The sequence below is a fragment of the Lolium rigidum genome, chromosome 3 (genome assembly GCF_022539505.1).
Source record: "Lolium rigidum isolate FL_2022 chromosome 3, APGP_CSIRO_Lrig_0.1, whole genome shotgun sequence".
Taxonomy (NCBI): domain Eukaryota; kingdom Viridiplantae; phylum Streptophyta; class Magnoliopsida; order Poales; family Poaceae; genus Lolium; species Lolium rigidum.
The window spans coordinates 339,794,921-339,811,888 of NC_061510.1; the positions used below are offsets into that span (position 1 = coordinate 339,794,921).

The window sequence follows — 16,968 nt, forward strand, 5'->3', positions numbered from 1 at the left end:
TTCCACAGTTGATCTTCCGAAATATCGCATCCTGACGGTGCTTTTTCCAGCAGAATCCTGGCTCCGGTGCGCAATCTCCAAATAATCATGAAACATGCAAAATAGATGAAATAACATAAGTATTGTGTCCCAATATGAAATATATCAATGAATAACAGCAAATTATGATATAAAATAGTGATGCAAATTGGACGTATCAAGTGTTCGCTCTCCAAGACCTTGTGGGCCTTGTCTAGATCATCTAGATCCTTAACAAGTTTATCATGACCAACACCAACTTTAAACTTTTCATTTTTAAGCAATTTTAATTTAGCTTTAGCATGGTCTCTTTCTTTAGTGAGTTTAGCAAATATTTCATTTTGAGACACCTCAAGGGTTTGAAGTTGCTCCTCAAGAGAGGCTACGGTCTCTTGTTCTTCTTCAAGATCATTCTTTAATGATGCTACATCATCGGCATACTCTCGTTCAAGAGCACCCTTTTTATCAATGGTGTTCTCATGCATCCAAATAAGTTTTTGGCTCTCAATAGCGGTAGTCAAGATTTCAAAGAAGTGAAAGCTAGCAATTTTATCTTTGTAAAGAACCTTGAATACACTCTCACCTTTATCGCGTAGAGAGACAACCCAATCCTCTTCTTCATATTCATCCTCATTCTTATCACCACGAGACATATTAGGTTCCATGGTAGGAGGTACCGTGGAACCCTTGGCCATAAGGCATATATGAGGACCGTGAGATAAAGATGAGGAGTTACTTGAGGCTCCTTTCAAGATCTTGTCTTGACCAATAGAATCTTTGGTTTCCTCTACATTGTTAGACACACAACAACTAGAGGAAATAGAATCATTTTTATCATGGCCACAAGACAATGCAAGCATATCATCATTAGATTTTTTCAAGCAACTTACACATGATATGCAAGGACTATCAACACAAGCATGTAAATTATTTCTAGTGCTAGATGTGTTTAAGTCCAAAGATGAAGCATTGCAATGAGATAGAGATGAAGAATCATCAATAGTAAGTTCAATATCAATATTGCAATTTTCATCACCACTCACCATATCATTACCTTGTGTCTTACCACACTTTGGTGAAGTGGATGAAGATGAGAACTCATCACGGCCGGAAGTGGAAGCAAAACAATCATCCTCAATGATAGTGGACACATCATATTTATCTTGAAGCTTTGTCCATAATTCATGAGCGCTCCCAAAAGGCATAATTGAAGAAGTAACTACATTGCTCACAACAATGGAAAACACATGAGAAGCAAGAGCATCGAGACAAGAGTTTTTCTCCTCCTCGAGAGATAAATATTGAGGATCCTTAGGAGAAGAAAAACCCATGTCAAGAAATCGCTCCATGTCCGGGGACATACGCCGCAAAATATTAAGCACATAAATTTTCCATAGATCATAATTTGTGCCATCAAATATAAACAAGTTATTGTGCGCTAATCCCCTAACCGACATCTTTACTCTCAAGGCGGTGAAGCCTAAGAATGAGAGACCTTGCTCCGATACCAATTGAAAGGACACGGATGTCGCCTAGAGGGGGGTGAATAGGCGATTTAAAACTTTTACGAGATGGGCTTAACAAATGCGGAATAAAACTAGCGTTTACTTTGTCAAGCCCAAAGCCTATATACTATGGTTCACCTATGTGCACCAACAACTTATTCTAAGCAAGAGTTCACCTATGTGCACCAACAACTTATGCTAAGCAATACAAGCAAGTATGTGATAGCAAGATATATATAACTTCAAGCACGATGGCTATCACAAGGTAAAGTGCATAAGTAAAGAGCTCGGGTATAGAGATAACCGAGGCACGCGGGAGACAATGATTTATCCCGGAGTTCACACTCTTGCGAGTGCTAATCTCCGGTGGAGAGGTGCGGTTGCTTAGTGCTCCCGAACGCCACAAGAGGCTCACCTTGAGGTGTGGTTGCTCGATGCACACCAACGCCACAAAGGCCTCACCCCAAGATGCGGTACTCACACCACACACCGAACGCCACGAAGGCGCCTCACCTAAATCTCCGGTGACCCTCGCCACAAAGGCCTAGGTCACGGTTCCACTAAGGGATTTCCTTCGAGGCGGAAACCGGGCCTTGCACAAAGATTGGGGCACACATCCACAACTTAATTGGAGGCTCCCAACAAATCGCCACAAAGGCCTAGAATCCGTCTAGGGTTCCAAGAACCCAAGAGTAACAACCTTCTTGTTTTCACCACCACGAATCACCGTGGAGAACTCAAACCGATGCACCAAATGCAATGGCAAGAACACCACAAAGATGCTCAAGTCCTTCTCTCTCAAATTCCAACAAAGCTAAAAAAGCTATTGGGGGAATAAGAGAGGAAGAACAAATAAGAGGAGGAACACCAAATTTCTCCAAGATCTAGATCTAGTGGATTCCCCTCACAAAGAGAGGGATTTGATTGGTAGGAATGTTGATCTAGATCTCCTCTTCCTTTTCCCTCAAAAATATTCAAGAAGCATAGGAGGAGTAGAGGGAAAGGGAAGCTCTCAAGGTCAACAATGGTGGAGAGCACAAAGGGGAAGAGGTAGCTGCCCAAGGAGGAAGAAGGGGGGCTTAAATACCCCCTCCCATCGAAATATGACCGTTTGGGTCAGCTCAGGCCGGATTTTCCGGGACGGATATTTGCAAAATATCCGGGCCCCGAAAAACGGCTAAGGACCATGAGAAAACATGCCCCTGGATGGGGGACGGACATTTGGCCGGATATTTGCCCGGATTTGTCCAAAAACCAGATTTTTCCGGGGGGCCGGATTATCCGCCCCAAACTTGGGCCGGAATATCCGCCCCCCTGAAAACTGGTAGAAACATCAAACTGAAACGGGCATAACTTTAGCATCCGGACTCCGATTTTGATGATCTTGGGCTTGTTTTAAAGCTAGGAACAAGCTCTACAAGATCATGCAGGAAACCATCATAGTCCAACAAGGGAGGATAGAAACAAATGATGAAAGGTTTGACCTATCTAAAAAAGACATACCGGTAAAACCTCCAATCTTGAAAATGCAACAAGTTGCCCGTGCAAAAACCATTCTTGATGAACTAGAGCTTGTCATGAGAATAAGCACAAGCTCTAAATCATCACATGGATAAGATGCAAATAATAACCAAGAAAGATGATGAACCAAACTCGAAAACGCAACAAGTGATCTATGCAAAATCCGTTTTCGATGAACTAGAGCTTGTCATGAGAATAAGCACAAGCTCTAAAACATCACATGGATAAGGTCCAAATAACAACCAAGAAAGATGATGCAAGGATGCAAAGGTTTGAGCTCTCTCCGAACGATACGATCGAGTTACTCACTCGAGAGCCCTCTTGATAGTACGGCAACTAAACTATAAACCGGTCTCCAACTACACTATGAGACCGGTGAGAAAGAAACCCTATCAAGAGCAAACCTTATACTTGCGCATTCCACTTGAGCTTGATGACGACGATCTTGACCTCAACAAGATGGAACGCCTTTCTTGCTTGTGCTTGCTTGACGAAGTCTTGTAGATTGCTCCCCCATAAACCACCATGGGAGAGCTTCTTCTTCGGAGCATCTTCATATAACCATGACCACCATGTGGATTGCTCCCCCATAATCCACCATGGGAGAGCTTCTTCTTCGGCGCATCTTCACATATCCATGATCACCATATGGATGGCAAGACTCAAGCAAAGGATCTCTTCGAGATGGCTCATCTTGAACTTGCACATCATTTCTCCATGGCAAGCTTCAAGCTTATGAACTCTTCGAGTTGGCTCATCTTGAACTTGCACTTCATTTCTTCATTCTTCATCATGCTGATGTCTTGAAGTAACTTGAGGGCTCACTTCATCTTCATCTTCAAGACATACTTGACACTTGATATCCTTCATCAATTTCTTCTTATTGCAACCTTGAAGCCAACATATGGTTCAAGAATTGCCTATGGACAACTCCTACAAATATAACTCAATGCAAACATTAGTCCATAGGGATTGTCATTAATTACCAAAACCACACATGGGGGCTCCATGCACTTTCAGTGCCCCCACCGACCCTCTCGGCGTCCCGGTTCCGCCGCCTACTCCGCAGCCAGAACCTCGCCGTCTCCCGCCTCGCGGGGGCTCCCCGGCCCAATTCCCGCCTGGGTGAAGCCGCCGCGGAGCCCGTGGCAGAGGTGGAAGAGGTAAACGGGGATCAGCAGCAACATCAGCAAGAGGAGGAACAGCAGGAGGAGGGGCATGATGTGAAACTGCAACAGCAGGAAGAGGAAGGGCATGATTTGCAGCAGCAGGAGGTGGAGGAAGAGGGGCATGATGAGCAGCAGCAAGGGGAGCACATGGGAGAAGAGGAGGAGCAGGAGGAAGGTGGAGGATGTGGAGATGGACGATGCGGGGGAGGTGGTCGTCGGAGACGGGGTTGCTAGAGGCAATGGTGATCCTGAAGAAGGTCAAGGCGAGAGCGAAGGCTTCGACCCCAACCCGGAGGTGAGGCGCCCTTGTTAAATCCCTTGGTTTCCGGCAGCTCCGTATATGGAATTGTAGTTGAAATTGTGCCAAATGCCAAGTTCTATCAAGTATCAACCCTAAATATAGAGACGCATGTAGATTGAGATTTCGTGGCGCATTGAAATGTCCAATAACTGATGGCTTGGGAGATTTTAGGTCATTGGGGGATGTGCACTTGCAGAATTTAGAATTGGTACTTCCATGGTGGTTATGTATTAGAATCTGAATATTTAGCAGTTTTGAAAGTATGATGAAATTCCTAGGTTGGACTGGAATCGAATAAGCAATAAAAGTTTTGCGATTTACTCGATGATGAAGGCTCTTAGCTGCACTAGACAACAGTTGGCTCTTTGGTAAGGACCAGTAAGCGTGCACATGAGCACCACTCCTAATTATCGACCAATATATTTGAGAATACAAAATATGTATTTGCATGCTCTCCGTTGCTACTAGATGTTCTGGCCAAGTATGTACTTGTGACTCCAAGAGGGAGGATTTATGCTCGATAGTGGGTTTATGCTTCTATTAATTTGGAAGATTGAAATAACTTCTAAGGTTGTAGATGTGTTGTTGCTAGTAGGGAGAAAACAACAATGCTTTGTCTAAGGATAATTCTATTGTTTACTTTACACATATTGCTTAATGCGATAATCTGTTGCTTGCAACTTAATACTGAAAGGGATGCGGATGCTAACGGGAAGGTGGATTATTAGTCATAGACACAGTTGGATTACGGTCCATGTATTATGTTGTAAGCCCAAATAAATCTCATAGTAATCATCTTGTCATGTATGTTCTTTATTGTGTTAATTGTCCAGCTGTAATTTATTCACCCAACATGTTATTTATCTTTATGGAGAGACACATCTAGTGAACTATGGACCCCGATCCTTTTCTTTACACTGAAAAAATCATCTTGTTCTATTTACTTACTGTTCCACTGCAAACAAATATCTCTTTCTACACTATACGGTTAATCCTTTGTTATCAGCAAAACCAGTAAGATTGACAACCTCACTGTGAGTAGGGGCAAAGTATTGTGGTTGTGTTGTGTGCAGGTTTCACGTTGTTGCTGACGCCGGTAGTCCGACTGTCACAAGTCAGCTAGCAACACATTCAGAAGTCACTCCTTTTTCCTACTGGTCGATTAAACCTTGGTTTCTTACTGAGGGAAAACTTCCTGATGTGTTCATCACACCTTCCTCTTGGGGTTTCCCAACCACTTCCATCAAGCACCATCAGTTGGCGACGTGGTGATACCTATGATCGGCATGACCGGTGGTGTCATGGTGATATTCAGCTTCGTTGTCGGCGACATGGTGATGAATGTGACGGCGTGAACAACGGTGTCATGGTGGTGTTCGTCTTCGTGTTCGGTGACGTGGTGAGGCGTGTGACCGGCGTGACAAGCGGTGTCATGGTGGTGTTCGGCAACGTCATCGACAACATGGTAATGCGACTGACGGGTGTGAACGACGGTGTCATGGTGCTGTCCGTCTTCGTGTTCGGCGACGCGGTGATGCCTGTGACGGGCGTGAACGACGGTGCCATGGTGGTGATGGTTATGGTATGTGATAGGCAGTAATCCATGGCGGTAACTGTGTAGGTGTAGGCAGTGGCGTCGATGTTCTAGTTGTGCTACACCGAAAGCTTCGGCCTATCATATTCAGCCCAGTCTTGCGCCTAGGTAGCATAAACCCATCTTGGCCACCGTCGGCGAGAGTGGCATGGTGATCTTTCCGCGCACCGACGTGGTGCCAGGCTTCGTGACAAGTAAGGTCACCATGTGGATAAGTGGTGAGTCTAAAGCTGGGCTCGTATGAAACCAAACAAACTAAGCCTTACGTTTCTGCTGAGTAAAAAACTTCGGCCCAAATAACGAAACAACAGGCTAAATTTGCACCGTGGCCCGTTCTCGATGCGTATGTGCCTCCATCTCATTACAACATTAGTGCATGAATTCGGTCCAGGTAACCAAACGCGTCCTCGAATCCCCTCCCTGGCAATCGCTCGCTCGAGCGATCGGTTTCTGTGGCGCGGAGCGCTCACGCGAAAGCGTGACTCAATTCCCTTTGTATCACGTAGTGCTTTAATTGCGTTCACATGTGTTCACACTAACAGCTTGTATTACTACTTTGCAAGTTGCATTAGCGTTCACACTGCATGCATGCACATGCACGAGCATCACATGGATTTGCATTTAATGAGCCAACTTTTCAAGCACTCTTTCATAAGTTGTTGCATGCATACACATAGCATCTCACTCTTTTTCTTCAGCACGAGGCAGACTCTCAATTCACTTTTTACAATTCCCTTTTGGTTTTTTTTTCGTATGGTAATTCAGATTTAATGGGGTCCTTTTGCAATTCCCTTTTTCGGGCCAGTGGTTTTTAAGGGGGAAAATAACGGGTGGGAAGATCCACTTGCAACTCAAATGAACTACCACTTGCTACTCAAATTAAGTACTGTTTTAAGTTGTAATCTAACAGAAGTTGCTAAACAAATTCTTAATGAAAATTACTTTTTAGGGTTGCTAGTTATTTATATTTACCGTTGATAAATAACGGGGCACCAGGTTGATAACTTGTAAACAAAAAAAGAGTCGCTACATTTTTTAAATTAAATTAAATTTTTAGGGTTGATATTTATTTATTGATAAATAGCGGGTCACCGGGTTGATAGCTTCTAAACTAAAAGAGAGTGGCTAAAATATTCTAAATGAAATACTTTTTAGGGTTATTATTTATTTTATATTTATCGTTGATAAATAACGAGGCACCGGGTTGATAGCTTGTAAAATAAAAAAATGTTCGCTAAAATATTCTAAATGGAATACTTGTTAGGGTTGGTAGTTATTTATAATTACCATTGATAAATAACGGAGCACCGGGTTGATAACTTGTAAACTAAAAAGAGTCGCAAAAATATTCAAAATAAAATTAGATTTTTAGGGTTAGTAGTTATTTATATTTACTGTTGATAAATAACAGGACACCGGGTTGATAGCTTCTAAACTAAAAAATATCGCTAAAATGTTTTAAAATAAAATTAACTTTGAGGTTGATAATTTTATATATTTACCGTTGATCACTCAAGTACGGAGGGGTTGATTATTCAGATAGAGAGGGTTGATAACTTTTAGCCCGAAAAAAGTGTCTCGAAACATATCAACATGGGTGCTAGTTTTGAAGATCTCGTCGAGATGGATTTATTGGTGAAAGTGAATCTTTATTTGGAGTTGTCGTTTGAAAGTTAAAACGTTTTGAATTTACAAATTTGAAAAAGATTCCGCTGACATCAGCATATTCGTCTATTTGTGCATGCATGCAGAACTTTCCCTCAATAGCCTACACCAGATTGATAATTTTATATATTTACCGCTGATCACTTAAGTACGGAGGGGTTGATTATTTCAGATAGAGAGGATTGATAATTTTTAGCCCGAAAAAAAGTTTCTCGAAACATATCAACATGGGTGCTAGTTTTGAAGATCTTGTCGAGACGGACTTTTTGGTGAAAGCGGATCTTAATTTGGAGTTATCGTTTGAAAGTTAAAACATTTTGAATTTTCAAATTTGGAAAAGATTTCGTCGACATCGACGGATTCGTCTTTTTTGCATACATACGGAACTTTCCTCAATAAGCTGCACTGCAGGTTGATAATTTTATACATTCATCGTTGATCACTCAAGTACGGAGGGTTGATTATTCGGATAGAGAGGGTTGATAACTTTTAGCTCGAAAAAAAGTTTCTCGAAACATATCAACATGGGTGCTAGTTTTGAAGATCTCGTCGAGACGGATTTATTGGTGAAAGCGGATCTTAATTTGGAGTTATCGTTTGAAAGTTAAAACGTTTTGAATTTTCAAATTTGGAAAAGATTCCGCTGACATCAGCAGATTCGTCTATTTGTGCATGCATGCAGAACTTTCCCTCAATAGCCTACACCAGGTTGATAAATTTATACATTTACCGTTGATCACTCAAGTACAGAGGGGTTGATTATTCAAATAGAGAGGGTTGATAATTTCTAGCCAGAAAAAAAATTTGTCGAAACATATTAACATGGGTGCTAGTTTTGAAGATCTCGTCGAGACGAATTTATTGGTGAAAACAGATCTTAAATCGGAGTTGTCGTTTATGAGATAAAACATTTTGAATTTTTAAATTTGGAAAGATTCTCGCTTACGTCATCAAATTCATCTGTTTCTACATGCATGCAAAACTTTCCCTCAATAGCCTCCACTACAGTCCAAAATTTGCCAAAAAAGGAAAGAATGTTTGGTTAGAAACCGATTGCTCAATCCCTCCCTGGCGCACGAGCGCTAGCTAGGGCAGCCTCCTTACCCTCATCTAATTAAATATAGGAGGTTCTGACTGTTGATTAAATCAATGGTAAATTTTGTGTAACTTCTATACCGCTTTAACAATCTAAACGGACATTTTAGAAGTTAACTCATCAAATCAGAATCGGGAAGTTTCTCAAAAAAAAAAAAAAAATCAGAATCGGGAAAAAAAAAAGCTCATCAATGAAATCAATCAGAATAGAGTTCTCTGTACTGCACTTGTCGTGGCCTTCCTCACACCAGAGCCCGCCGCCGCCCCTCCCCTGTCGCTGGGATCGCTGGAGGTCACGGCCCTGTCCTCTCCCGCCAGTCGCCACCGCCCCTCCCCACGTTGGGGGATCACTGGAGATCACGACCCCGTCCTCTCCGACGCAGCCGCCAGCCGCCGCCGCCCCCTCCCTCCGCCGCGGGGATCGCGTGGAGAGTCACGGCCCTGTCCTCTCTGTCGCAGCCCCCTCCCCTCCGTCACGGGGATCGCCGGCAGTCACGGCCACGGGGATCGCCGGCAGTCACGGCTGGATTCCCGGAGCATCCAGCCCCTACACCCTACCTGGCGAGCGCCGCCCGAGATCACAGCGTACGCGTCTCTTCCTCCTCGTCCGCGTCGCCTCCTTCAATCGCCTCTGTTGTCGTCGGTAAGCTCCGATTCATGAAAAAAATACTGCATTACTAGTGAATTAGTTGATTATACTTATGATGGCCATACCAGAGAAACTGCATTGGTAATCCGGTGCTGGTAATGGGTACACAGTATTTGGCCACCTAAGAAAGGCCTAGTATCTCAGGCATAGTATTCAGTTATTTCGGATTTAGTTGATTTGAAATTAGTGATTAATTGCTCTGGCGGGTAGTGCAGTGGTAGCAAACAGAAAAGAATAATCGTTGTGTTGCTGTATAAAGTTATTTTGGACACCATGATCGATATGATCTGAATCACAGCCGTGTAGTACCAGCTGATTTTATGCTTAGCTTTAGTTGCTTAGGGAGGAAGTCCAGCTTTTGCTTAGGAGAGGGAGTCCAGCTTTGCACGTACCTGATGCTCTTGTTGCTGCTACTAAATTTCAGTAACTTGACTCTCTTTTAAAAATGCTTCGCTATGTTCTAGATCAGGCAAAGCAACGATGTACATGGCTAAAGCATAGCAGCTATGAGAGTTAATACACAGAAATAGGTACATGCCCAGGTTAGATTCTAAGCTAGAAAAAGGTAGTAGTTTCAGTAACCCTGCCAGGACGGGGAAATCTGAAACTGCTGATCAACTTATTACGCCATCGGGTTTTCTTTACTCTGCATATTAGGTCTCGTTAGCCATCTGCAATTTAAGTCCCCTTGATGAATACAGTTTCATGTTTGAAGGTCAGAATAGAAACAGATAGAACATAGGTTCCCTGAAGAAAAGAGGTGAATGGGAAGAAAAAGTATTCACACAAGATTTTAATTATAGGCAAGATGATGCCCTTGCATTTGCCAGAACCACCATGCTAGTTGCGTAAAAAAGAAGAAAACTGGGTTGACAGCAAAATTAGAAAATTGGTGAGCTTGTTACTGTATGCGGATGACGGTAAAATTCTGTGAATAGATGCAAAGTTGACCTTGGACCAAATATATGTCCAGCAACATACATTGTGAACTTTGTTACAGCAGAAAGCCACCAAATTGATACGCACGAAAATAAACCATTCTTGCAACACAAGTACAAATTGGGGTAACTTAGTTTTTTTTTTTTTTGAAACGGAGGAGTAACTTATTTGGAGGACTTCATCTTCTCCAGAAAACGAGTCCATGTCCGCAGCAGTTGGCTCACCCATGCATGTAGCTAGCATCAGCATATGAGCAGCCACCATTAGCAAGTAGCAACTTGTACTGCAGAAAAAAGAAAAAAATGATGCTTGCGTGCGTGAGGAGAGAGAGTACATATACAACTTGAAAACTGATTGTCAGCCAATTCGGAAACTGATTGCTTGCATGCGGTGCAGATCATTTCAAGCTAGGACCAAGATAAATCAGAAATCTGGAGTTTGTATCAGGAGGCAAAGGAGCGGATGAGGATCTACAATCTCATTGAGATCGAAAAGGTGAAGCATGTGAGCAATGGAGCTGCGCAAGTGTTAGCGCAGTGAGGCAAATCTGAAATTTCTGGTAGTTTATATATAATGCAACTCTGCCCTGTGTGTAGGAACTTGTTGCTAACGACTGTAAGATGCTTTTGCTGAATTAATAAAGCTCGCGGTTCCTGTAAAAAAAAAGAGTACATATACAACTCAGAACACCAGAGGAATTAACCAAATTTGCAACTAGCAAAACAAGATGCAGATCCGGATATACATCCAGCACTTAAATAGCCACAAAATATTACCACGATATGCTTGGTCTCCAGCAACAGCATTGTGGTTTACCGTCAATGTCGTATTATGAGCAGTAGCTGGCGCCGCAGAGATCTTCGCAGCAATCTCACTTCCCATCAGCTTGTGATCAGCAGCCATCTCAGCTGCAACAACTTGTACTGCACAATAGAAAATGTCACATAACTCACTACCAAATTTTGACCGAAGTATTTACTAGCAGTAAAGCAAAATAAGATGCACGTCACTTAATTACCAGACCATCCTGTAGAATTGGCATCGGGCGGTGTTGTCACTGAAAACGTTGTTTCAGTAGGTGGTCCTGTAGGTTCTCTTTTGTCATCAACCTCTGTCGTATCACTAGCTGTTTCCGCAGCAGGCTCACTTCCCATCGGTTCCGTCTTGACAAACAAGAGCTGGGGATGCCTGGGGTGGTTCTTTGCTGCTTCTTTCCACTCGTGTTTTACTTCGTCACTCAGTCCTTCATGGAGGGCGACCTTATTAAGCCGTGGCAGGGACTGGATTGCGCTGCCGCTAAAGCCATTTAGATCCTTGCATAGCAGCAAGAGGGACTCGACGCGAGGTAGAGCTCCCTCTTGTATTTCCATCTCAGTAATGACTTTCAGCACGACGCATAGGCGTCGCAAGCTTCTGAGTGCACCTTGTTTGATGACGAGCCTGTCCAGTTGATTAGCGACCAGCTTCAGGTACTCCAGGCCGCGCACTCTGCTCAGGGCATCAAGAATGCTATCGCTCAGCCTATGATCGCCAGGAAATAACAGGCACAGCTTAGTGAGACCACCCAACATGGTAACAAAATGAGGCAGTTGGCTGCATATGCTGATCCCTTGTAGCTTGAGCGAGCTAAGGTAGTAGCTGTAATCCTTTTCGAGGGAGAAATCCAGCAACTCTTGCGACCGTTCGTCGTTGATGTTCAGTGAGAGTGAACGAGCTTTGTTCAGTTGGGTGCCTCTCTCGATGAAACCCTTGATGGCCTTTGAGAGATGACTTGAGCTGCTTCTGGCAAAAGCATCGGCTCCGGTGGATTCACACCATATTTTGACCTTCGTCAGGTGCTCCATATAATCCATGAGTTGCGGAAACTTTTGGCTCTTGTCCACAACAAATCCTGCCAGTGTCTCTAATCTGCTGTTCTCTGACAACCAAGTCTGTAGCTTACCCATTCTCTGGTCTCCTACATTGTGTTGGAGCTTGAACTTTCCGAATAGATGAACTAAACATGGCAGCTTTATGACTTCTGTGGGAAGAATCTCTATCTTGGTTCTTCTTACATCCAGTGTCTCCAAAAGTTGAAGCTTCTTGATCTCTCTGGGAAGCACCGTAACCGTAACAGCGGCGCCAAGGCTTAGGTACCTAAGAAGCAACAGGTTGCATATCTCCTTGAGATGCTTGTCATCCAAGTGTTCATCACACTGTTCTAGATCCAAAACTCGCAGCAATTTATACATGGAAAATTCCAAGACAGATTTATGTGCCTTACCGAAGATTGTCAGAGAGCGGACAATACATAAATCTTTTGGATTAATTTTGGACCTTGCAGCAGTTTTATTATGCAGCGAAAGCCAACGGACATTACTCCCGGGCAGGGGATCCTTGTCATATAGCAAGGTAATAAAGTTCTCACACATGGACTTGTGCAGGATGAACTCGAGCATCATGCCATGAGTTTGGCATTTCTTCACCTCTGCGCTGGTGGCATCTGTAGGCTGAATGATACTCCGATTGACCAGCTCATCAAAATTGTCAACAGCAACATTGAGGGCACTGCGTTTATGGTCTTCTTTGATGAACCCTTCCGCTAACCATTTTCTTATCACACTTCCTCTACTGATTGGACGTCCACTTGGGTAGATACCCAGATATAGCAAGCAGGTCTTGACATCTTGGCTACCAAGGTTGGTGTAGCTATGGATGAGCACACGCTTCATTCTTGCTAAGGTATCCTCAGTCTCAAGATGTTTGCCCAGGTTTTTGCATAGATTTGTCCACCTTTCAGGATTACCTCTACTTTGCAAGAACTGGGCAGTGGTAACAAGAGCAAGGGGTAGACCATCGCATTTGGTCAGTGCTTCGGAAGTACCGAGTTGCGTATGATCACTGGGTGGTGGTTGGTCTTCCAAGGAAGCTTCTTTGAAGAACAGCTGTCTTGAATGTTTCTTGGCAAGAGTTCTCATCACATAGACATGACCATGAGCCGAGCTGCAGGCATTTGCGACGGACTTTATTGCCGTTGTCACCATAACTCTGCTGTTCACCCCTGGAACTACAGGGAAAGCATCTTTTATGTCATGCCAAAATACTGTGCGCATGTCATCAATCACAATGAAGAACCTAATGAAGAGGCAGATCATAAGAGCTGGTTACAAGACATTCAATCTTGAGATAAAGCACCCAAAAAAAAATAAAGAAATGTAACAGGTATTAATTTAATCCTAGAAAGAACACTAGAGGTATGGTATTGAAAGTTAGTTGTTGCGACACAATGTCAATAAGCCGTTGTCGGTGATAAGTAACTTATGGTAGGGAACCTCGTCACTGATCATGCTCACGGCATGGGGATATGGAAGCATAGGAACGTTGCAGTCTTGGACGATGCGCGACCATAAGTGGCTTCCCTGTTCGAGGACATCAGTCCCGAGGCGAGGCAGTGGGTGGACGCGGGGGCCTGAGATCTTCGCCAACTACTCCCTTAGATTACCTTTTCGGGGTTGAGTTGTATGACGTGGTGTTACTGATTTCTTGTGCTTGTACATATAACCTTTTTTTTTCTATCAATGCATGCATCGAAACGCAAGACTTTTGCGTTTTCACGAAATATTAGCTTCTGCGTGCGTAATCAAATAAAAGCTCAGCTATTGTGTTGTGTACATACACATATTCACTTCTTATTTATGTGTACTTGTGAAGTATGTGATTTGGCTTTACCTCACATGACTCAGGGCATCTCTAGCTGATCCTTTATAATTTAGCTCCCTATATGACTCATTCTCCTTTTAACTCCTTATATTTTATTCGCTAAAAAGTGGTTCCTATTCGATCCCCTATAGTTAGAATCCTATTTTTTCCCATGAATACAAATCAATTGCAATCTATACCACAGTTATACAAAACAATAGCACAATCTCCTAGTGCATACAAATCCATAGCATTAAGCATAATTAAAAAAAATGACATCATGGATCATAGTGCTCTAACTTCTCCACTTGATCAAAACTAGTAGGCGTTGGAACACATAACAAGAATGTGACCTTTATCTAAGAGTGATGCTAGTGATCTATCTTCTCCACTTGTGTTGGACTTGTTAAAACACTCGTGAATTTATTGTCAAAATTTATCGAATGGTTGCATTGCACTCGGAGTGTACAATGCCGACTCAAGAAGTACTTAATCATTCCATGTGAAATACAATGCACTGTCCTCATCCTCTGTCAATTTCAGCTCTCTCCTATTGCACTTCTTCGCGGGACTATGAATTTCAAATAAAATTGTGTAACCAAACCGGCATATATCTCCTACCTCATTGACAATAAGAAAAGGGCAAACAAATACATTGTTGGCATTGTGTCGACCGCCATTGGTGCATCCTCATGATGAGAAGGGAAGGATGCCGCTGCTGCCGCTGTCGACGCACCACGACGAGAGCTTGCACGGAGACCGGCTCATCCTCCTCTATCTCCATGGATGCGTCAGACTCAACAACGGCGGATCATATAGAGATGGCAACCCTAGGCTGTGCGACATCTACGACGGATTTACACGGGGTGGCAAAGCTGCGAGACGACTGGAAGTTGACGGAGGGGCTCGGAGGAGGTCGATGGTTGGAGTTTTCAGCGACGGAATCGACATGTCGGCCCGATTCTGACGACGGCAGCCTCGGGTGAGTGAGGCGGAGTGGGGTAGGAGTGGGCGGATGCTGCAAGGTGTCGATGGAGGCTAGCGGTTTTTGCCGGAGGCGACGCTGTGACAGTCCGGTGTGGGCAGGGGGAGATTGTTGGTGGGGTGTGGGTGGCCGAGTTTTTTTTTCTCCAGAGAGGCCGTTGCCGAGTATATTTAAGAGTCGTCCGACATGAGGAGTAAACATTTTTACTCCTCTAACCGACCGGTTTGAGTGTTCGGCGAAGTTCGGTTTAGAAAAGTAAAACGCAAATTTTACTTCTCTAGCCAGTTGTAAAAGATCGTCTAGAGATACCCTCAGGAATGTCACTAGAACCATGAGGATAACAATATATGTACTCTCTCCGATCTATTTTAAATATCGTTGATTTAGTTTAAAGTTGTACAAAATCAATAATGATGTACTATATAAATCAGCGACATATTGAACGGAATATATACATCATCGTCACACACTGTAATGTGGCATGTGTGTGGTGTGTGCAATACGTAGTAGAACCAAATTAGTAAAATTGATATAGATACCTCTTGGTGCCAAGGCACTTTTTGAGGCTTGCCCTGAGACTGCTGAGTCTACCGCAGGAGCTGCTCGAACTTCCAAGTTGCCGGAGTATCTCCTCAAGAACATGCTGTGCGCCTTTGTCTGCGGCGCGAACCCAAGCCCAAGCTTCACAGTGATTCTCATTAATTGTGTTGTCGTAGGCTTGCCTGGCAAGGATAGTTTTCCCAATACCACCAAATCCAACAAGGGAGATGACCTTGAGTTGTCCTTGCGGCATTTCACTTATCAGCTCCATGAGCTCATCCCGAGCCGCCTCCATACCCAGCAAGGTTTCCGTCCCTGTCTCCTCATCAGTCTCCAAGACCAAGTTGCTGGATTCGCCGTGGCCATTGCTGATACTGCTGCAGTTTGCTCTCAACTTGGATGCCTCTCTCTTGTACCTCTCTCTCAGCACAGATGCTTCCTCTGATGTCTTCCTGAGACGACGAATCGCCTTGGCAAACTTGTTACGGGCCTTCACTGTCTTCACCCTGTGGAGTTTCTGACGGATCCACGATGCGTGTCCGTGGAGGGTCAAGCGGTGCGTGAAGCGGTCGATGCAGTCCTCAATATCGTGCGCCAAGTCACGCACCATTTGGATCCAGGCGCTATGCACATCGCCGCTCTTCTCATCATCTTCTCGAATGGCGGCAGAAATCATCACAAATTCTTTCTTGATGTACTGGATGTCATGCTCCAGCTCCGCCCGCAGCTTGTGATTTGTTAGTAAGAAATCTAAGAGCTTAGGAGCGATCTTACCGGCGGCGGTGCCAACCACAGCTTCCATCTCCACACTACCGGCCACACTCTTTATTGATCAGCTCATATCACTAATAGTGACGCTAGAGCTGATTTCTTAGCTTCCTCCGTCTTCCCCTCATGCATACACGTTTGTGGATACACAAGAAAGGCTTCAGTTTATGTTTAAAAGAAAGGCTTCAGCAACTCCACTGCTAGCAGCCATGGCCGGATCTAGGCCAGGGAGGACACTTCGATTTTGTTTTGAGAGCGGGGTTTATTTTTAGAGTGAGAACCTAAGACTTTTGGTCGGGCGATGACGGTGCTGGTGAACCGTTCCTTTCTTGGAGGCGTCGCTTTTGAAGAGTAGATGTTATCATGATGGTGGTTGTATTGTTGTTGCTAGATCTAGAATATGTAGCGGGGCTTTTAGTTTTTAGTTTTCTTTTCTCTTTTTTTGCTGTGTGCATCCGTGCTGCCACTAGAATGTTGCTTTGTTGCAGAGGCTAGATGTAATTGGTATCTTTTGATATTAATATATTTTGAAAATATGACA

At 43.8% G+C, this 16,968-nt stretch overlaps 1 protein-coding gene across 1 annotated transcript; it reads right to left on the reverse strand.

The window, feature by feature from the left end:
- Positions 1-10,531: 10,531 nt before the first annotated feature.
- LOC124700142 (disease resistance protein RGA4-like) lies at positions 10,532-16,593 on the reverse strand. Its single transcript, XM_047232315.1, has 4 exons — positions 15,659-16,593; positions 11,475-13,570; positions 11,233-11,379; positions 10,532-11,109 (listed from the first exon to the last, which is right to left on the reverse strand). The coding sequence occupies exons 1-4, from the start codon at positions 16,459-16,461 to the stop codon at positions 11,063-11,065; spliced, it is 3,093 nt and encodes a 1,030-aa protein (XP_047088271.1). The 5' UTR covers positions 16,462-16,593; the 3' UTR covers positions 10,532-11,062.
- Positions 16,594-16,968: the final 375 nt, after the last annotated feature.

Bases quoted from the DNA above. Each gene is read 5' to 3' on its own strand.
- LOC124700142 (XM_047232315.1), bottom strand. From the start codon at position 16,461: ATGGAAGCTGTGGTTGGCACCGCCGCCGGTAAGATCGCTCCTAAGCTC. The intron at 13,571-15,658 runs GTATCTATATCA...CCTCTTCATTAG, and splicing joins AAGTGCCTTGGCACCAAGAG to GTTCTTCATTGTGATTGATG. The intron at 11,380-11,474 runs GTAATTAAGTGA...TCTATTGTGCAG, and splicing joins CAATTCTACAGGATGGTCTG to TACAAGTTGTTGCAGCTGAG.